The sequence below is a fragment of the Oncorhynchus keta genome, chromosome 8, assembly GCF_023373465.1.
Source record: "Oncorhynchus keta strain PuntledgeMale-10-30-2019 chromosome 8, Oket_V2, whole genome shotgun sequence".
Lineage (NCBI taxonomy): Eukaryota > Metazoa > Chordata > Actinopteri > Salmoniformes > Salmonidae > Oncorhynchus > Oncorhynchus keta.
Genome location: NC_068428.1, coordinates 7,137,054 through 7,159,657, shown reverse-complemented (window position 1 = coordinate 7,159,657; position 22,604 = coordinate 7,137,054). Strand labels below are relative to the sequence as shown.

Below are 22,604 nucleotides of genomic sequence, written 5' to 3'. Positions count from 1 at the left end.
TTTCTTGGTCAAACGAGTAAGAGAGCCCATTCCTTCCGGTCTCCTACAGGATGTTTTGGCAGAGAAATTTCCGACCATGATTTTAAGACGTGGAGCTATTGAATACACGTCGCCCATGATCAATTTGATAGATTAATAATGTTTACTAATACCTAAAGTTGGATTACAAAAGTATTTCGAAGTGTTTTGTGAAAGTTTATCGTCAACTTTTTTAATTTAAAAAAATGACGTTACGCTATAAGACGCTATTTTTTTCCGTTTATCACACAGTCTTCATAGATCGATATCTAGGCTATATATGGACCGATTTAATCAAAAAAATACTCAATAGTGATGTTTATGTGACATCTAGGAGTGCCAACAAAGAAGATCGTCAAAGGTAATGAATGTTTAATATTTTATTTCTGCGTTTTGTGTTGCGCCGGCTATGCTAATTATTTTGTTTACGTCCCCTGCGGGTCTTTTGGGGTGTTGCATGCTATCAGATAATAGCTTCTCATGCTTTCGCCGAAAAGCATTTTTAAAATCTGACTTGTTGGCTGGATTCACAACGAGTGCAGCTTTAATTCAGTACCGTGCATGTGTGTTTTAATGAACGTTTGCGTTTTAACGAGTGCTATTAGCATTTAGCGTAGCGCATTTGCATTTCCAGATGGCTAGATGGCACGCCTGCGTGTCGGGTGCGCTTAAGAGGTTAAAACGGGAACGTTTTTTATCCCAAAATTTAAAGAGGTTTCATCTGTACTTTTCGTAGCTGTCTACATACCAACACAGACTGATGCTGGCAGTAAAACCGCACTCAACGAGCTGTATTCCACCATACAGGAAAACAGGAAAACACTCACCCAGAAGGGCGCTCCTAGCGGCCGTGGACTTTAATGCAGGGAAACTTAATTTGTGCTTACCAAATTTCTATCAGAGGGAAAACATTGGACCACCTTTACTCCGCACACAGAGATGCATACAAGCTCTCTCTTGCCATCCATTTGTCAAATCTGACCATAATTATATCCTCCTAATTCCTGCTAACAAGCAAAGATTAAATGGTTTGCTGTCTTCCAGTGAAATAGTCCTGCCAATTCTTGTAAAAAATGGAGTGGCACTATGCAAGGTAGAGTGTGCTAAAAGTTTTTGCCTTTTAGAATGTAATGATTAAAATTATATGTACAGGAGTACCTGGTCCAAGATCATCACCCTTATTCCAAGACTCTTTTTGTAGATGGACCAAATGAAAGACTAATGGAGAAATGGTTAACCCTCCCTAGTGGCTAACTCCATTTAAATAGTGCTGTGTCACAAAGCTCGTTCCTCGCAATCTTACAGTGTGTCAGAATATTTCACCCTGTCAGGAAGAAAACTACAATATCCGTCACAAATTAGGCCAGTGTGTGTGGCAGGGGAATGTATCGCTATCTCCCTCCCCTCGGACTCATTCCTTCACCCCCCTCTCACTCTCCATCGCTCTCTCGTTCAGACTCTTATCAAAATGGGTCATTTATCATACTCTGGTCCATTGTTAAGATTACATAAAGTGACTGTAAAAGTAGACTTTTGCTTTCATCGCAGAGTCGGAGCCAAAGGTCAACCATTAACTCGGGAGGAAGTTTGTTTAATATTCACATCTGGGCTTCGGAGGAATCAACGGCCAGCAGCAAGGGAAGAGATTACTGTAGTGTAGTCTCCATCTTGACTAGAGTGATAATTATTAGATAAGGTGAACAGTAATGGTGATGGGGATGACTAAAATCTGAGGGCTCTGGTTTTGCAGTCCAAAATGTTGGATTTTAATGTCGATTAGGATCTATGACCCAATAGTTAATTGCAGATAATCAATTCCAGGGGGCATTTTCACACGTATAGTTGACACTTAGAAGGAATTAAAAATGGTTAATGTGGACATAATCCTAACTTGAGATCATTTAAACTTTCATGTATTCATGAAACATGTCTTTAACATATATCAAATCAAATTGTATTAGTCACATGCGCCGAATTCAACAGGCAGTAGAACATACAGTGAAATGCTGACGCCCCTTGGATGTGCCTAACCAACAATGCAGTTAAAAAACAATAAGAATAAGAATGAGAAATAAAAGTAAAAAGTAATTAAAAAGCAGCAGTAAAATAACAATAGTGAGACTATATACAGGGGTACAGAGTCAATGTGCGGGGGCACCGGTTAGTCAAGGTAATTGAAGTAATATGCACATGTAGGTAGAGTTATTAAAGTGACTATGCATAGATGATAACAACAGAGAGTAGCAGCGGTGTAAAAGGGGGGAATGTAAATAGTCTGGGTAGCCATTTGATTAGATGTTCAGGAGTCTTATGGCTTGGTGGAAGAAGCTGTTTAGAAGCCTCTTGGACCTAGACTTGGCGCTCCGGTACCGCTTGCCATGCGGTAGCATAGAGAACAGTCTATGACTACGGTGGCTGGAGTATTTGACCATTTTTAGGAGCTTCCTCTGACATCACCTGGTAAGGAGGTTCTGGTTGGCAGGAAGCTTTACCCCAGTGATGTACTGGGCCATCACGCCCTACCCTCTGTAGTGCCTTGCCGTCGGAGGCTGATCAGTTGCAATACTAGGCAGTGATGCAATCAGTCATGTTCTTGATGGTGCAGCTGTAGAAACTTTTGAGGATCTGAGGACCCATGCCAAATATTCTCAGTGTCCTGGGGGGGATTAGATTTTGTCGTGCCCTCTTCATGACTGTCTTGGTGTGCTTGTTTGTTGGTGTTAGTTTGTTAGTGATGTGGGTCCTCTCAACCTGTTCCACGACAGCCCCGTCGATGAGAATGGGGGAGTGCTCGGTCCTCTTTTTCCTGTAGTCCACAATCATCTCCTTTGTTTTGATCACATTGATGGAGAGGTTGTTATCCTGGCACCACACTGCCAGGTCTCTGACCTCCTCCCTATTGGCTGTCTCATCGTTGTCGGTGATCAGGCCTACCACTGTTGTGTCATCGGCAAACTTAATAATGGTGCTGGAGTTGTGCCTGGCCGTGCAGTCATGAGTGAACGGGACTGAGCACGCACACCTGAGGGCCCCTGTGTTGAGGATCAGCGTGGCAGATGTGTTGTTACCTACTCTTACCACCTGGGGGTAAAGGCCCGTCAGGAAGTCCAGGACCAGTTGTAGAGGGAGGTGTTAAGTCCCCGGGTCCTTAGCTTAGTGATGATCTTTGAGGGCACTATGGTGTTGAATGCTGAGCTGTAATCAATTAATAGCATTCTCACATACAGTAGGTGTTCCTTTTGTCCAGGTGGGAAAGGGAAGTGTGGAGTCAAATAGAGATTGCATCATCTGTGGAACTGTTAGTCACTTTTAAGTAATACAAATTGGAGTGGTTCTAGGGATTCTGGGATAATGGTGCTGATGTGAGCCATGACCAGCTTTTCAAAGAACTTCATGGCTACTTTTATTTCTTATTCGTGGGTGCTATGGGTTGGTAGTCTTTTAGGGATGTTACCATAGTGTTCTTGGGCACAGGGACAATGCCCCTGGAATTGGTGGTCTGCTTAAAACTTGTTGGTATTACAGACTCGGACAGGGAGAGGTTGAACATTTCAGTGAAGACACTTTCCAGTTGGTCAGGGCATGCTCACAGTACCCATCATGGTAATCCGTCTGGCCCTGCGGCCTTGTGAATGTTGACCTGTTTAAAGGTCTTACTCCGACGGCTGCGGAGAGCATGATCACGCTGTCTTCCAGAACAGCTGGTGCTCTCATGCATGTTTTAGTGTTATTTACCTCTGAAGCGAGCATAGAAGTAGTTTAACTCATCTGGTAGGCTCGTGTCACTGGGCACACTCTCGGCTTTGCTTCCCTTTGTAGTCTGTAATGGTTTGCAAGCCATGCCACATCCAGGGGCGTCAGAGCGGTGTAGTCCTGTATTGACGCTTGCCTGTTTGATGGTCCGTCGGAGGGCATAGAGGGATTTCTTATAAGCTTCCCGGTTAGAGTCCCACTCCTTGAGAGTGGCAGCTCTAGACCATTAACTCCGTGTGGATGTTGCCTGTAATCCATGGTCTGTGGTTGGGGTATTTATAGTACGGTCACTGTGGGGACGACATCATCGATGCACTTATTGATTAAGCTTGACTATATTAACACACTTCTCTTATGGCACTGTACATTTTCACGTTCTACTCCTGTTGTATTCGGCACACTGACTTCTATACCAAAATGTTGTGGAGTGACTTCATTTCAGTGCCTGCATATGCATATTAAACATGATCACTCAGCAGGTTCTAATGAGCAGTTAACTACGACACAAGCCTACCAGATGAGATAAATCACTTCTATGCTCGCTTCGAGGCAAGCAACACTGAAGCATGCATGAGAGCATCAGCTGTTCCAGATGACTGTGTGATCGCACTCTCCGTAGCCGACTAAAGTAAGACCTTCAAACAGGTCAACATTTTTTTTTAAACTAGGCATGTCAGTTAAGAACAAATTCTTATTTTCAATGACAACCTAGGAACAGTGGATTAACTGCCTTGTTCAGGGGTAGAACGACAGATTTTTACCTTGTCAGCTTGGGGATTTGATCTTGCAACCTTCAGGTTACTAGTCCAATGCTCTAACCACTAGACTACCTGCCGCCCATAACATTCACAAGGTCGCAGGGCCAGACGGATTACTAGGACGTGTACTCAGAGCATGTGCTGACCAACTGGCAAGTATCTTTATTGATATTTTCAACCTGTTCCTGACCGAGTCTGTAATACCAACATGTTTCAACCAGACCACCGTAGTCCCTGTGCCCAAGAACACCAAGGTAAACTGCCTAAATGACTACCAACCCATAGCACTCACATCCGTAGCCATGAAGTGCTTTGAAAGGCTGATCATGGCTCACATCAACACCATTATCCCAGAAACCGTAGACACACTCCAATTTGCATACCGCACCAAAAAATCCACCGACGATGCAATCTCTATTACCCTCCACACTGCCCTTTCCCACCTGGATAAAACAAACACCTACAGGAGAAGGCTATTCATTGACTTTGCAGAGACTTGGAGCTGTAGCTGAGTGACTGGGTGTACCTGTGCCACCAGCCTACCAACCCTAGCGACAGGGTTTCTCGGCTGTTGCCATGGCGCTCGATACACGGCTGTCTCACATCTGTACCACTTACCCATTAGTCTCTGAGACAGACCATCCCTCCATGCCACTCGTAACGGCCCTCCTTCAGCGAATGAACTTCGTAGACTCCCAAAAGGGTGATATCTCCTCGCCATGGTCGCAGAAACAGAGGCAATTGCCATGCCAACCTCTCTGAAGCCCATCTCTCCCATCCTCACAACACAAGCTTATCCTTGAGTGGATCCAGCTAATTGTATTCTGTTTCATACGAGGACAATTAACCATTCGCTTACGTTTGTAACGCTCCGGGTGTCGTGGGTGTGGAGTCAGACGCAGGGGACAGAGAGTGCGATGCTGTGCTCTTTAATGCACAAAACGTAACACAGGGTGCTCACACCCAAAATACACGACCAGGAACAAACACGTTCCTCTACTACAGAACAGAAGATCACAATAATTAATCCCGCACAAAGAACCAGGCAGGCCGGCTGACTAATAAAGCCTCACTAATTATACCCAACTCAAAACAGGTGTACTCAATAAACACATAAGGAGGGGGAGGAAATAATCAGTGGCAGCTAGTAGGCCGGCGACGACGACCGCCGAGCGCCACCCGAACGGGAAGGGGAGCCACCTTCGGTCGGAGACGTGACAACGTTGCAGCTATTCAGTCTATATAAGACCTTAACCTAACACATATTAAGGGGACAAAAATGCATCTGTTGCATTAGTACTTTTCATTAAAGAGAATTTGTGGTTTTGAAACAGAAGTCCATTTTTACATTCAATCTTTTCCGCTTCAATTAGTATTTCACACCAGTTCTGTCCGTGCTGTTTGAATCATACACCATTCTGTGAAACATAAACATATATAATTCCAGGAACTGCCTGGATTTAGAAATGGTGCTCTATCAAATTCCTTTCATGGAAGTAGATTCCTTTAAACCACAGCCAAAATAATTATCATGGTAATTAATTCATGCATCCTTAGTCTTTGTAGCATGAGAGGGAGTAGAAAGAACCCTTTTACATGGAACGGGTTCTACCTGGAAACAAAAAGGTTTCTCCCCATAGATTCTCTCATGGGGACAGCAGAATAAGCCTTTCAGGTTCCACATAAGCCCTCGACGGGGCTTCTGATCGAACTATTTACTAGTTAACAACAAATCACGAATAAAATATATTCCCCCCACCCTGTATTGTAATCAAAACCAGAAAGCATGTAGTCCTTGGCTCAGACCATGTAGTAGTGCGGGCTCAATAGCATCTCATTATTGTACCAGATCTTGAGAATCATCTGCACATGTGATGGAAGAATGCACTGTGCATGCAGAGGGTTGCAATTCCATAGAATTGCGGATAGTTTAACCAAAATATATATTTTTAAAGTTAACCGTCATATGCAAACTGTTTTTAGGAATAAGCAAAATTCCCCAAATTCCAGGGCTTAACTTCCCATGGAAATTTTACGGAACAATTCCGGAAAGTTAGCCGAAAGTTTCCGACCCTTTGCAACCGTAATTATAACGCCCTCTCCAAGTCTCTGTTAAAGAGACTGTAGCAATTGCTTTTGCCCTTCATGCATAGCTTTTTCCCTGGCATGAACTATAGTACAGTGCAGGAAGCACTCATTTTGGGACTCCCTGAGTAGGTCAACTCAATTTGAAGGGGCATAGCATGGTGTTGTAACTCCATGCAGGACTCTGTTCTCGTTAATTACTGTAGCTTTCTGAGATCACCTCTCTCAGTGATGAAATAGCTTGCAGTCTGATGTGTCGGTTAAGCATTTGTAAATGAGGCATGACTATTGTGATGTTCAATCCACAGAAGAATTGTGCATGGTGATGACAATTATCGATGAAGCCTTTAGCTGGTAAAGCCTGTTTCTTCTTCTCTCGGTCATTGTTTTTGCTCCTGCCACTGCTAGGTCTTCTCTTTGTTCTCCCTCTCCCTCTATCTGTCCTCCTCACTCCTTCCCTTCCCATCTTCCTATGCTCTCTTCCTTTGGTCTCTCACTCTTTCTCTCATCACACTTTCTCTCCGTCTCTCTCTCCTTTCTCCCTTTGCAGAGGGTCTGGGACAGTGGGCTTTGGTCCTCTTTCATTTGCTCTCTCCCTCACTCCCTCTCTCATTCTTCCTCTCACTCACTATCTCTCTCTCTCCTCTGCTATAATTGAATCAATAAACCAGCTTTAATGCTCAGTGAAACTCTTTTCAGCTTGGATCATGTCAAACTCTCAGCTCGCCCAGGAAACATAGCTATGGGGAAGAAACTTTGGGCTCCTGAATTCTGGAATGATGCATCTGAAAATGTTTCCTTGAGTTTCATTCATCCTCCCCATTTAGTCATTCAATTTGAATTCTCGAGTAAAGCTTTTGGGTGGTGCAGAACAGATCTAGTCAGATGTAGTCAAAGTCCATTCTCAGTGGTAGGCTATTTCTTTGTTGAATGGTGGACTTTGAATTTTGAGGAGAGTTTACATAAAAGTTTGTCGTTGATGGTACTGTCATCTAATACATGTATGTTATTGGGATTATTAGGAGGTCTATGGATTATTTATTGAGGTATTTGGATGTTAAACTACTACTACATACTAACCTTATCTGTAATCGATTTTAGAGTCCTTTCAATACTATACATTAGTCGCTGTCAATTCGGTTCATGATTCTGGACAGCATTTTCCAATCATGGAGATTGTAAGTAATTAAAAAGTTCAAAGGGGCTTAGTTCACTACTGAGAGAGAGAGAGAGAGAGAGAGAGAGAGAGAGAGAGAGAGAGAGAGAGAGAGAGACCTCCAATCGCCATGGTAACTGCACTTCACTGAGAGGTTTGGACGGTGTGGGTGGAAGGATCCTTGGGCTTTGTGGTAGTGCTAACCGTTAACGTCCACGGTCTACAAACTGAACCTCCCTGATAAGGTGTCTGCACTAGAAGGGAGAGAGAGGGTGTCATGACCCCTTAACTCACCTCCGGTCCCCTCTAATCGTTGTTAATTACACAGACCAGTAAGTGAATGCAAATGCAGCTCTTCTCAGTTGACAGTCCAAAACACCATAATAAAGCTTGCTCTCTTTCCACTGCTCATATCAATTAACGCATGTCGATTATGACACCGTTGTTTAATAGGAAAGGACATGAAGGGAGCTGAGAAAATAACCGTTGTCAATGTCCTGGGAAAGAATATGCACAGCTATAATAGCCTTCGTAATATCCATCACCTCCCCACACTTCAATGTCACACATGTTGTGTTGGAGGAAAATCCATTGTAATTATGGGAGGAGGAAATTGAGATTTAACCTTGTTGTTCTTTTATCCTTTAGGAGGAATATTTGAATCCATCGAAAGCGGCCCGTCGGGAGCAGAAGAACTCGCCTTTAAATTTGCCTTGAACACAATCAACAGGAACCGCACCCTGCTGCCCAACACCACACTCACATATGACATCCAGAGAATAAACATCTTTGACAGCTTTGAGGCCTCCAGAAAAGGTGATTGGCTGAGGAGGAAAGGAAGCAGACCTGGGGTGTGTTCATTAGTGCACACCGTAGCATAATGTTTTGCATCGGGAAACTATTATCAAAGAAAACAAGCCTTTCTTATTGGACATGTTCAGGTTAGTCCCTCCCCGTCATAGCCGTTTGCTTCTGTTTGGTTGCTAGTGAATACACCCTTAGCTTAAAATAAATTCTGAGTGGGCGTTTGAGCCTGCAAGGAGTGTCAGATGGGCGGGGTTTGAATTTTTGGGACAATTCCATAACTAAAGTGCGCACAGAATCCAGGACTGAGAGAGAGAGAGAGAGAGAGAGAGAGAGAGAGAGAGAGAGAGAGAGAGAGAGAGAGAGAGAGAGAGAGAGAGAGAGAGAGAGAGAGAGAGGGGGGTTGAATGTGTGTGTGTGGGGAGAGAGAGAGAGAGAGACGCAAATGCTTGCACAGGAACAGAGATCTAACGAGCACACGATGGGACAGCTTTATTACAGGCCATAGTGTCTCTAACTGTCTTAATCTCCCCCATAGAAACAACAGTGACAGCTTTATTACAGGCCATAGTGTCTCGAACTGTCTTAATCTCCCCCATAGAAACAACAGTGACAGCTTTATTACAGGCCATAGTGTCTCGAACTGTCTTAATCTCCCCCATAGAAACAACAGTGACAGCTTTATTACAGGCCATAGTGTCTCTAACTGTCTTAATCTCCCCCATAGAAACAACAGTGACAGCTTTATTACAGGCCATAGTGTCTCTAACTGTCTTAATCTCCCCATAGAAACAACAGTGACAGCTTTATTACAGGCCATAGTGTCTCTAACTGTCTTCATCTCCCCCATAGAAACAACAGTGACAGCTTTATTACAGGCCATAGTGTCTCTAACTGTCTTAATCTCCCCCATAGAAACAACAGTGACAGCTTTATTACAGGCCATAGTGTCTCTAACTGTCTTAATCTCCCCCATAGAAACAACAGTGACAGCTTTATTACAGGCCATAGTGTCTCGAACTGTCTTAATCTCCCCATAGAAACAACAGTGACAGCTTTATTACAGGCCATAGTGTCTCGAACTGTCTTAATCTCCCCCATAGAAACAACAGTGACAGCTTTATTACAGGCCATAGTGTCTCGAACTGTCTTAATCTCCCCCATAGAAACAACAGTGACAGCTTTATTACAGGCCATAGTGTCTCGAACTGTCTTAATCTCCCCATAGAAACAACAGTGACAGCTTTATTACAGGCCATAGTGTCTCGAACTGTCTTAATCTCCCCCATAGAAACAACAGTGACAGCTTTATTACAGGCCATAGTGTCTCGAACTGTCTTAATCTCCCCCATAGAAACAACAGTGACAGCTTTATTACAGGCCATAGTGTCTCGAACTGTCTTAATCTCCCCCATAGAAACAACAGTGACAGCTTTATTACAGGCCATAGTGTCTCGAACTGTCTTAATCTCCCCCATAGAAACAACAGTGACAGCTTTATTACAGGCCATAGTGTCTCGAACTGTCTTAATCTCCCCCATAGAAACAACAGTGACAGCTTTATTACAGGCCATAGTGTCTCGAACTGTCTTAATCTCCCCCATAGAAACAACAGTGACAGCTTTATTACAGGCCATAGTGTCTCGAACTGTCTTAATCTCCCCCATAGAAACAACAGTGACAGCACCGTCAACAAAAACGGAAGGGATCTTTTGCAGCTCTGTAGAAGCCTGGGTCTGTACTTTGTCAATGGTAGGTTACAGGGGGACTCTTTGGGGAGATTCACCTACTGCTCACCTCTTGGTCACAGTACAATATGATCACAGCCATTGGACCCTTTCTCTCTCAGCTCATTCACTGTCAGGCCACTAACACCTCTGTCTGATCACAGCCAAATTATGTTGTTCCTCAAAAGAACAGACATGGAAACAACCACACATTCACAGCCCAGTAAGCTGTACAACATCAGAAAGTCATACAGATGGGCCCAAAACAACACAGAAGAATACCAGAAAGCAACCTGGAACCCAAATATCCAAACATGCTTAGATAACTTTCTGGATAACACATTCACTCACAGTAAAGAAGGCATCAATCTGGCAGTACAAAACATCAACTACTGTATATATTCAGGCAAACGGCAAAAGAAGCACAATTGAAATTGATAAAAAACAAAACAAAAAAGACCACAGATGACAACTGGTTTGGTGCAGATTTTTAAATTATAAGGAATAAACTTAGAACACTATCCAACCAAAAGCACAGAGACCCAAATAATGGTGAATTACGCCTTCATTACTGTGAGACTTTAAAACTCTATAAACGTACACTCAGAACCAAAAAAGCACAGTACAACAGCAAGCAGCTGACACTAATTGAGGAGTCCATAAACACACACTTCTGGCAAATTTGGAAAAAAAAAAAAAAAATCTAAACAAGGAATTAGCGATACAAAATGGTGACATATGGACAAGCCATTTTAAAACCCTCTACAACACCGTTCAAATTGACACAAACGCAGAACAACGCCAAATTCATGAGAAGTTGAATGGATTAGAAAAAGCTATAAAAGACTATCAAAATCCACTGGACTCCCCAATTACTGACCAGGAGCTCTATAAGAAACTTCAGGCTCTCAAATTTATAAGGCATGTGGACCTGATGGCATCCTAAATGAGATGCTCAAACTCACTAGTGCAAAATTTGAATTGGCTATATTAAAACTGTTTAATTTGATCCTGAGTGTAGGTTATTTCCCTGACATCTGGAATCAAGGACTCATAACACCGATCTTTAAGAACAGAGACACAGAGACACAGATGCACATGTCCTCTACTGTGTACTTATTATTACTGTTGAATGTTTTTTATATATATTTTTTATTTTACCTTTATTTAATTAACTAGGCAAGTCAGTTAAGAACAAATTCTTATTTTCAATGACAGCCTAGGAACAGTGGGTTAACTGCCTGTTCAAGGGCAGAACGACAGAATTTGTACCTTGTCAGCTCAGGGATTTGAACTTGCAACCTTTCGGTTACTAGTCCAATGCTCTAACCACTAGGCTACCCTGCTGCCCCTATGGTTATTTTTGACACTTGGTCATTGTTGTTACTGTTGTCCCGTTGACAATTTAGATTCTCATTTTTATTTATTTTTTATATTGTAAATATCCAAAATAAGCTTTGGCAATATGGACATTGTTACGTCATGCAAATAAAGGGGATTGAATGTGTGTGTGAGGGGGGATTGAATTGAGAGAGAGAGAGAGAGAGAGAGAGAGAGAGAGAGAGAGAGAGAGAGAGAGAGAGGGATTGAATGTGTGTGTGGAGGGGAGAGAGAGAGGGGGGATTGAATGTGTGTGTGGATGTGTGGGGAGAGAGAGGGGGATTGAATGTGTGTGTGGAGGGGGGAGAGAGAGAGAGAGAGGGGGGGATTGAATGTGTGTGTGGAGGGGGGAGAGAGAGGGGGATTGAATGTGTGTGTGGAGGGGGAGGGAGAGAGAGAGGGAGAGTTTCTTTTTCAGTTTTTTCAACAGAACATTGTAGGACAAATGGCAGCCAAATGCTGAATTGTGAGTACAATTGATCGTATTAAAATACAATAAACAACATATATAGGCAAAAATTATGTTGATTGTCAACTGTTCAGCACGCAAACCATGGCTGGGATGGTGCTGTAACGGAACCGTTCAGTCCTGCAGTGGATCTGTTACAGTTTAGCCTGGTGTGGTGGGAGCATATGGCGGTAGGGATCAAAGTTGTGATTGGAAGACTTCACATGAATTATGATAGATTGAGTAAGGCTCACGTGTTTATTAATGAATGATTATTCATCTACCATGAAAAAAAGTTATCATGAATAATTGCAAGAGGGTGGTCTAAATGATACAGGTTGTGATAGTAGGACAGCTAAATCTGTTATTAGAATTGTTAATTCTGAGTATCTCTGGGAGTAGTTATTTATGTTTCTTTATTTGTTTGTGGGAGATTGTGACAAAAAAATAAGGGTGACTGTGAAATGTGGGAAGAGACATTTATTGAGAATGACTCTGTTTAGCTGTTGAGAAATATTTTGCTGATGCTACCTACAAACTGATTGCATCAGATGTGCTCAGTGAAGTTATATACAATAAATATGGTTATAGTATTTGATTAGAAATGTTGTAATAAATAAGTGACAAATGGCAACAAAAAAAAGTATCAATTCCAGGCTGAGAACGTTTATATTATAGTAAGCTTTATAGTCTAGTTAGGTAAATCAAGATGCTATGTCCTTGTCACGTTCTGACTATAGTTCTGTTATTTTATTCTTTGTTTTAGTATGGTCAGGGTGTGAGTTGGGGTGGGCAGTCTGTTTGTTTTTCTATGTTGGTTTTTGTGTTCGGCCTAGTATGGTTCTCAATCAGAGGCAGGTGTTGTTAGTTGTCTCTGATTGAGAATCATACTTAGGTAGCCTGGGTTTCACTTTTGGTTTGTGGGTGTTTGGGCCACACGGTACTGCTCCGGGTTTGTGAATTCACGGTATCGTTTAGATTCAGTGTTCAGTGCTTTCTTTAATTAAAATCATCATGAACACTTACCACGCTGCGCTTTGGTCCGATCCTTACTCCTCCTCAGACGAAGAGGAGGAAATCCGTTACACTCCTACCAGCAGTAATGGGGGAAGCTGCTCTGAAAATATAGTTTACAAAGTTACCGACTACCTTGCACTGGAACAAGTTAAGCTACACTAAAACTACCCCTAAGAAAAATATAATTTAATTTAATTGAATGAACCAAGCTACTGCAAAATATAGTTAAATTACTAGTTGAACTAGTTGAACATGGATACTGCCTACTAGTATCCATGTGGGTTGATGCAAAGTCGGACCGATACTCTTGATTCAATGCCATCCATCTTGATCTAACGAGGGATAGACTAGGGTCTTTCTTGAGCAGTATTCCCATGGAGCATTGTGTGGACAGTAGAGCTGAGAGGAGCCGAAGGCTTCCACCTAAATCTAACAAACATCTCTCTCCACCTCCTACCCCCCCAGCCTGTGACCAGCTGTCCTTGGGGGTGGCAGCCATCTTTGGCCCCTCCCACAGCTCATCAGCTAACGCAGTCCAGTCCATTTGTAATGCCCTGGGGGTGCCCCACATCCAGACCAAATGGAAGCACCAGGTGTCGGACAACAGGGACTCGTACTACATCAGCCTCTACCCGGACTTCCAGTCCCTCAGCCGGGCCATCCTGGAACTGGTCCACTTCTTCAAATGGAGGACGGTCACTGTGGTCTATGACGACAGCACAGGTACAGATATCTTGGATGATTGATGATGATTATGAAAAGGTGCAAGACAAAAAAAGATTTGAGTATAAACTCAAACTGCTACTCAAACACAAACAAACTATTTTATCGGAGTGGTAGGTGGCCGAAAGGTTAGTAGCTTGAATGTTGCCGGTTTGAGTCTTGGGCTGGGCAATAAAAGCAGGAGATTAATTGCCATGCACTTGAGCAAGGCACTTATACCCTGCATAAATCCAGGGGTCCTGCGGCTTAAATGTGCTCCTCCCAAAAAATGTATTTAGGTACAGAAGACTAGAACTGTTCGATTCTTTCCCCTAAGAGTTTAGCATTGAGCGTCTGGCCATGAAATCTTTAGCCCCCTCAAAGTCCTCCAGGTATACTCCATGTCAAAACTGGAGCCCTCTACATGAGTGAGCAGCCCTGAAAAAACACATTGCTCAGAATCACCCTCTCCTCGAGTCTCCTCAGATTAATGCCATGCAGAATGAATGTGAAAGCTGACAGCTGACAGCATGAATAAAAGACACGTCCTTTGAGGGTCCTCGTCCACTCCTGTATCCGTCTGCCAGATCGCCTGCTGTGACTTTTGCGAAGTGGCTCATGATTTGTATTTTTACAAGCACAATAATATTGTACACCGTTGTTATATTTTAACAAGGCCTACTGCATACAAAGTGAGAGTGCTCATCGACTTGAGAAAATGCAGAAGATGCTATGTATGTCTCTTGTTTTACGATCCCTCGGAAGGATAAGGTTGTCCACTTCATTGAACGGAATTACTTGTTGAACATACTTTGTTACAAATACATGGGTTGCATGGTGAGTCTATTGCCGAATATGTCCCATTGTGGTGATTTCTTCAGTTGATGTTCTGTATTTTTTTGGCACATTTTACAACTCTTTTTTTACAACGTTGGTGTCATGAGGTGTCTTACCCTGAATCACACATCGGCCCCTAGCTCATACTGTCATTTCAGAGGGCAATATGAAGCTACTACACCTATTCAATCTGGTTCTATTTACACAAGTGCATAGGGGCGAGAGGTTGATTATGGATTCAGTCTTACCTTTTTACAATCAACTGGTAGATTTAGTATGACCAAGAGGATAGATTAACCATCAGGATTTATTCTTCGGTGTTCCTAGAAATGAATGGTTCGTGATAGGGTGACCATGTTTTTGGCACATCCATTTCACTTTGCAGAGAGCCGGCACTGTAGCATGGTGACAGTGTATTAACCTTGACTAAGGTCACGGTGAATGGTCCAACTCCCCATCCGCTGCAATGAGTCATCTGATTTGCAATTGTTCCACTCGTCCTTAATGGCACAATATTTTCAATGTAGTGGACTGCTTTCAGACTAAGGTCCATAGGGCTCTGGTCAAAAGTAGTCAACTCTAAAGGGAATAAGGTGCAATTTGGGATATATCCATTTATCCTCAACCTCATCTCATAACACTGTCCACTAGCTTGCATTGATTCCCTTAAAGGGCTCTAGGGAAGGTGTTAGACATTATTTAAAGGTAAGGTTACTCGGAAACCAGGTAAACCTGATGATAGTTTCCTCCTCGGGGGAGTGTTTTTTTAGGTTCACACCACCTCACAGTGACTGGGTGACGTCAACCACACACACACACACACGCATGCACACACATCGTCTGTAATCACAAAGCTTCATGCTCCAGGACGTTTATCCCTATTTGGAGCCTATCTGACGTCTGGCGGAAAGAACTATCAGAGGGGATCAAATTAAATATTTACACACAGCCCGCTGAGGATCGGGGAGGGAAAGTCGGAAGGCATTATTCAGAGCCCCACAAACAACGGCCCTGACAGTGTGTCCCAAATGCTGAGCTCCCCCCGGAACCATTTTCCGCTTAACGCCTCCCAAGTGTCTGTATGGAGCAAAACAGAGAAGGGAGAGATACCCTGGAGTAGGGAGTTTGGAAATACCTACCGTACTCACAAAAAAACTGTAGTATTTACTTCTAACATGAAAGAACACATTCCTTATTCTTATTTCACACCAATCCCTATTGAAAGTCCAGAGGGAGAATCAGCCCCCACTCACAGTAAGACCTTTAAATTGCCCACACAGCACTTCATCCCAACAAAAAAGGTCTGAGCAGTCCAAAAGTGCATCTTCAAAACCCCTTTCTTCTCTCCCCCAGACTCCCTCCCAATCCCATCAATTTTTAGACCCATGACAAGTAATTTCTACCATCAATCCAGCCCTATTTCATTCCAAGGCTCAGAAGTCCTCGGTGGAGAGGAGAAACTCATTGTAATCCCATCAGTGTCTCTCTGAGAGGTTTCTAGCTGAGTGCGGGTGGGAGAATGAAAGGTGCGGACTGTTGCTCAGTATGAGGCGGTGGTAAGGTTACATGAGGCCTATCTAGTGGGGAGTAGTAACGCAAACAGAAACTCAAATCTGAACATAACCTTTGAGAGAGAAAGTGAGAATGGATTGACTGCTGCTTTCCAACACTAAGATATTTAAGTCATTCCACGCTAGAATAGAGTAGTGTTTGAATTAGCATTTTTAATGTGCCTCATCAATGGAGCTGGACTCTGCTGATATATTGACTCTGTGTATATTTAAGCCATTCCACGCTAGAATAGAGTAGTGTTTGAATTAGCATTTTTAATGTGCCTCATCAATGAAGCTGGACTCTGCTGATATAGTGACTCTATTTGAGTCATTCCATGCTAGACTAGACTAGAGTAGTGTTTGAATTAGCATTTTTAAGGTGCTTCTGAAATCCACAATAGAAGCTAACCAGGAGCTAACCAGGAGCTAGACAGTTTACTAGCTAACGGTAGTATTCAGCTAACCACGGTTGATGGTCATCAGCTATCCTTTAGCTCGAAAAGCTATCGGCAGTTTTGTACAACACAACTCAGACCAGAATATACCGGACCTATTTTTCTCTCCATATCCCCCGATTTCAACCGAAAGCTCGGAACATTTACACCTGGATCTCGCAGCTAGCTAGTTGCTATCCGTGTCACCATTGGCTTACGTCGGTCCCGGAGCAAACTTAAATTATCACGGAGCTAGCCAGCTGAAGAGTTCCATCAACCACTCCTGGGCTACAATCACCTGTACTACCGACGTTATCTGCATGTGGGAGTTATCCAACTGGCTCCTCCGTTGTGACGTTACCTGAACGGCCATCTGCGGCCCGCTAATCGTTAGCTGTCTTATCGGCTTCTATCTGAACATTTTCTGACAAAATAAATTCTTGGGTCACTATAACTATATCCGTTTTACCAATTGGATTGATCCCCTCTACCACACAGAACCCCACTAATCTACTAATGGAAACGCACGAAGTGGCTAAAAACAGAACACCGTACTATGCTAGCTTGCTACCGATGGCCCAGCTAGCTGTCTGAATCGCCGCTACCCCAACCAACCTCACTACTAACTGGACCCTTATGATCACTCGACTAAGCATGTCTCTCCTTAATGTCAATATGCCTTGTCCATTGCTGTTCTGGTAAGTGTTTATTGGCTTATTTCACTGTAGAGCCTCTAGCCCTGCTCATTATACCTTATCCAACCTTTCAGTTCCACCACCCACACATGTGATACCATCACCAGGTTTCAATTATGTTTCTAGAGACAATATCTCTCATCACTCAATACCTAGGTTTACCTCCAGTGTATTCACATCCTACCATACCTTTGTCTGTACATTATACCTTGAAGCTATTTTATCTCCCCCAGAAATTACATTACATTACATTTAAGTCATTTAGCAGACGCTCTTATGCTAGGTGACCTAAACTGGAACATGCTTAACACCACAGCCATCCTACAATCTAAGCTTTATGCCCTCAATCGCACAAAAATTATCAATGAACCTACCAGGTACCACCCCAAAGCCGTTAACACGGGAACCCTCCTAGAAACTGCCAACACACTGACACTGACTCAACTCCAGCCACTTTAATAATGGGAATTGATGGGAAATGATGTAAATATATCACTAGCCACTTTAAACAATGCTACCTTATATAATGTTATTTACCCTACATTATTCATCTCATATGCATACGTATATACTGTACTCTATATCATCGACTGCATCCTTATGTAATACATGTATCACTAGCGACTTTAACTATGCCACTTTGTTTACATACTCATCTCATATGTATATACTGTACTCGATACCATCTACTGTATCTTTCCTATGCTGCTCTGTACCATCACTCATTCATATATCCTTATGTACATATTCTTTATCCCCTTACACTGAGTATAAGACAGTAGTTTTGGAATTGTTAGTGAGATTACTTGTTGGTTATTACTGCATTGTCGGAACTAGAAGCACAAGCATTTCGCTACACTCGCATTAACATCTGCTAACCATGTGTATCATCCTAACTAACTTGCCCTCTAAATACACCTCTGCTGTTTTCTTCCAAGATCTCAGCAATCACTGCCTCATTGACTGCATCCGTAATGGGTCAGCGGTCAAATGACCTCCACTCATCACTGTCAAACGCTCCTTGAAACACTTCAGCGAGCAGGCCTTTCTAATTGACCTGGCCGGGGTATCCTGGAAGGACATTGATCTTATCCTGTCAGTAGAGGATGCCTGTTTTTTTTATATTTTTAAATGCCTTCCTCACCATCTTAAATAAGCATGCCCCTTTCAAGAAATGTAGAACCAGGTACAGCCCCTGTTTCTCTCCAGACCTGACTGCCCTTAACCAACCCAAAAACATACTATGGCGTTCTGCCTTAGCACCGAACAGCCCCCATGATATGCAACTTTTCAGGGAAGCTAGTAACTAATACACACAGGCAGTTAGAAAAGCCAAGGCTAGCTTTTTCAAACAGAAATTTGCTTCCTGCAACACAAACTCAAAAAAGTTGTGGGACACTCTAAAGTCCATGGAGAATAAGAACACTTCCTCCCAGCTGCCCACTGCACTGAGGATAGGAAACACTGTCACCACCGATAAATCCACTATAATTGAGAATTTCAATAAGCATTTTTCCACAGCTGGCCATGCTTTCCACCTGGTTACCCCTATCCCGGTCAACAGTACTGCACCCCCCACAGCAACTCCCCCAAGCCTTCCCCATTTCTCCTTCTCCCAAATCCAGTCAGCTGATGTTCTGAAAGGGTGTCAGAATCTGGACCCCTACAAATCAGCCAGGCTAGACAATCTGGACTCTTTCTTTCTAAAATTATCTGCTGAAATTGTTGCAACCCCTATTACTAGCCTGTTCAACCTATCTGAGATTCCCAAAAAGATTGGAAATTTGAAAAGGGGGTCATCCCCCTCTTCAAATGGGGAGAAACACTTGACCCAAACTGTTACAGACCTATATCTATCCTACCCTGGATCTCTAAGGTCTTCGAAAGCCAAGTCAACAAACAGATTACCGACCATTTCGAATCCCACCATACCTTCTCCGCTATGAAATCTGGTTTCAGAGCTGATCATGGATGCACCTCAGCCACGCTCAAGGTCCGAAATGATATCTTAAACGCCATCGATAGGAATCAATGCTCTGCAGCCGTATTCATTGACCTGGCCAAGGCTTTCGACTCATCCTCATCAATGATGTCGCTCTTGCTGCTGGTGAGTCTCTGATCGACCTCTACGCAGACTCCAGATGAGCTTCAATGCCATACAACTCTTCTTCCGTGGCCTCTAATTGCTCTTAAATACAAGTAAAACTAAATGCATGCTCTTCAACCGATCGCTGCCTGCACCTGCCCGCCCGTCCAACATCACTACTCTGGACGGCTCTGACTTAGAATATGTGGACAACTACAAATACCTAGATGTCTGGTTAGACTGTAAACTCTCCTTCCAGACTCACATCAAACATCTCCAATCCAAAGTTAAATCTAGAATTGGCTTCCTATTTCGCAACAAAGCCTCCTTCTCTCATGCTGCCAAACATAACCTTGTAAAACTGACCATCCTACCGATCCTCGACTTTACAAAATAGCCTCCAATACCTTACTCAATAAATTGGATGCAGTCTATCACAGTGCAATCCGTTTTGTCACCAAAGCCCCATATACTACCCACCACTGCGACCTGTACACTCTCGTTGGCTGGCCCTCGCTTCAAACTCGTCGCCAAACCCACTGGCTCCAGGTCATCTACAAGACCCTGCTTGGTAAAGTCCCCCCTTATCTCACCTCGCTGGTCACCATAGCAGCACCCACCTGTAGCACCCACTCCAGCAGGTATATCTCTCTGGTCACCCCCAAAACCAATTCTTACTTTGGCCGCCTCTCCTTCCAGTTCTCTGCTGCCAATGACCGGAACGAACTGCAAAAATCTCTGAAACTGGAAACACTTATCCCCCTCACTAGCTTTAAGCACCAGCTGTCAGAGCAGCTCACATATTACTGAACCTGTACATAGCCCATCTATAATTTAGCCCAAACTACCTCTCCCCCTACTGTATTTATTTATTTATTTATTTTGCTCCTTTCTACTACTGCAAATCTACCAGTGTTTATTTTTTTATTTCCTTTTTACTTGCTATGTTGATTTACTTCGCCACCATGGCCTAAGATGTCAATCGCTTGTCTCCAGGTCTTATTCGGTTGCAAGAGCTGATCAAGGCACCCTCCCGATACAACATTCGTTTGAAGATCCGTCAGTTGCCGGCGGATACCAAGGATGCCAAGCCACTTCTGAAAGAGATGAAGAAAGCAAAGGAGTTCCACGTGATCTTTGACTGTGGCCACGAAATGGCCGCCTGGATCCTGAAACAGGTCAGTGTCTGTCTTAGGTCTTTCTCAGAACCATTTTGAAATCCAGAGACGGTTTGGACTTTGTCAGATTCCTTGGACTTGGAGATGTATTTACAGTGGGGCAAAAAATGATTTAGTCAGCCACCAATTGTGCAAGTTCTCCAACTTAAGAATATGAGAGGCCTGTAATTTTCATCATAGGTACACTTCAACTATGACAGACAATTACAAAAAGCAATACAGAAAATCACATTGTAGGATTTTTTTTTAATGAATTTATTTGCAAATTATGGTGGAAAATAAGTATTTGGTCACCTACGAACAAGCAAGATTTCTGGCTCTCACAGACCTGTAACTTCTTCTTTAAACTTGGTTCCTGTGGCGGGATCAAATCAGCGGAAATTTTAGAGCGCCACCTATAGTTTTCGATAAAACTCTAACTTTCATTTTTTTATTTATTTTACTAGCTGAATTAGATGTCGAATTTTCCTCGTTTTTATCTCCTTTTAGAATATTAGTTCCATTACGGTGTTTCCATAACGAATGCCAAAATACAGTTTTAATTAGCAACTCTGCCTCTGCTCACAGTCATGTTTGTGAAATTATGATTCATCTCTGCCACATTGTTCATGAGAAGTGCTCATATCCATTACCAAAACACACATTTTCAGGCAGAAAATGACATTGTATTGTGTCGAGTGTTCAGTTTGCTAATTATATACAGCATTCCTACCGATATTGTGTAAGGTAGGTTGTCCCCCACAAAAAATGATTTACTCTGCACTCACACATGCTGTATATTTATTTAGGCACTTTGACCATAGTCTGTATTGTGGTTTTCCCACAGGCTCTAGCCATGGGAATGATGACGGAGTACTACCACTACATCTTCACCACGCTGGTATGTTCACCGACACCTTATTAAAACTGAGTTTTCTTACTGATAACTACTGTGTCCATATTAGGACAGCATCCATGGAAGTTGCAGACGCTGGCCTAATATGGACACCGTAGAGGTCACATCATCTCCTTTATATTGACACCTAAAGACTTGGTCCTGGTGGCAGTGCACCTGCAATGTGCTATTGAAGTCAAAAACATTTAGACAAAACCCTTTAAAGACCAAAGGTTGAAAAGGGTAATAGCTGTCAAAATATCAGTCAAAACTCTTTTTTTTTTCGATAGCATTTTGTTGACTCTTTAAACAATGTTTAGCCATTCTCTACCCACCACCAATTTGTTGTCCATAAACCTCTAAAAGTTTTTTATCAGGGAAAACTAAAGCCACTTGATATGTTCGTCTATTCTGACTCATGGCGGAGATTGAAGTTCTCCACAGTTCCTTTGATCCACCAAAGAGTCCTGCTGTTCTCACTGGATGAAAAGCCTGTCTTTCCTGGATGGAGAGGGAGAACGAGAGACTGAGAGCTCAGACAGTATGAGGCTATTATCGGTTCGGTTCAGTATGGCCTGTTCATCAACTGGGCCTGTTGTCCTAGTTGGATCATTATGGTTAAGGTTAGGACAAGGGTAGAGAAAGGCTGAATTTAAATCTGTTATGGGCAAACTGTAAATAGAGCTGAGATTATAGGGCTGTTTCAGAGGCATGCTGTTACTTGTTAGTCTGGGCTCCTGCCTGTTCCAAGAACATAGGCCAGTTTGGCAAGAAAGTGGCGGTAGTGCTGGCCAATGCTACAATACAACTGCTATCCAGAGTGTGTTGCCCTTACAGGAGTGCTGCAAACATTGTCTATTATGCTCCCTCGCATGTGTACACGCACATGCACACACACACACAGTACACTTACACAACCTATCTACCTGGTCATAAGCCAGACATGTGGCTCGTTTGACGACTGCAATGTCCTTTCCCTACCAACATGATGGCAACGCACCAAGGCCCTGCCTGGTAACCTTGAAAATGTCAGCTTGATCAAGGCCACTGCCTCTGAAACAATATGAAATGCCTCCTGAAAATACTTTCTAATGTACTG

General features: G+C 43.0%; 1 protein-coding gene across 2 annotated transcripts in view; it reads left to right on the top strand.

The window, feature by feature from the left end:
- The window catches only part of LOC118386584 (glutamate receptor ionotropic, kainate 2-like), a 212,647-nt gene that overhangs the window by 31,523 nt on the left and 158,520 nt on the right, over window positions 1-22,604 (top strand). For both annotated transcript variants that reach the window (XM_052523418.1, XM_052523417.1), the window contains exons 2-5: window positions 8,419-8,586; window positions 13,612-13,869; window positions 20,450-20,631; window positions 21,458-21,511. In XM_052523418.1, the coding sequence (XP_052379378.1) occupies window positions 8,419-8,586; window positions 13,612-13,869; window positions 20,450-20,631; window positions 21,458-21,511 (662 nt within the window). The remainder of the gene's footprint in view (window positions 1-8,418; window positions 8,587-13,611; window positions 13,870-20,449; window positions 20,632-21,457; window positions 21,512-22,604) is intronic.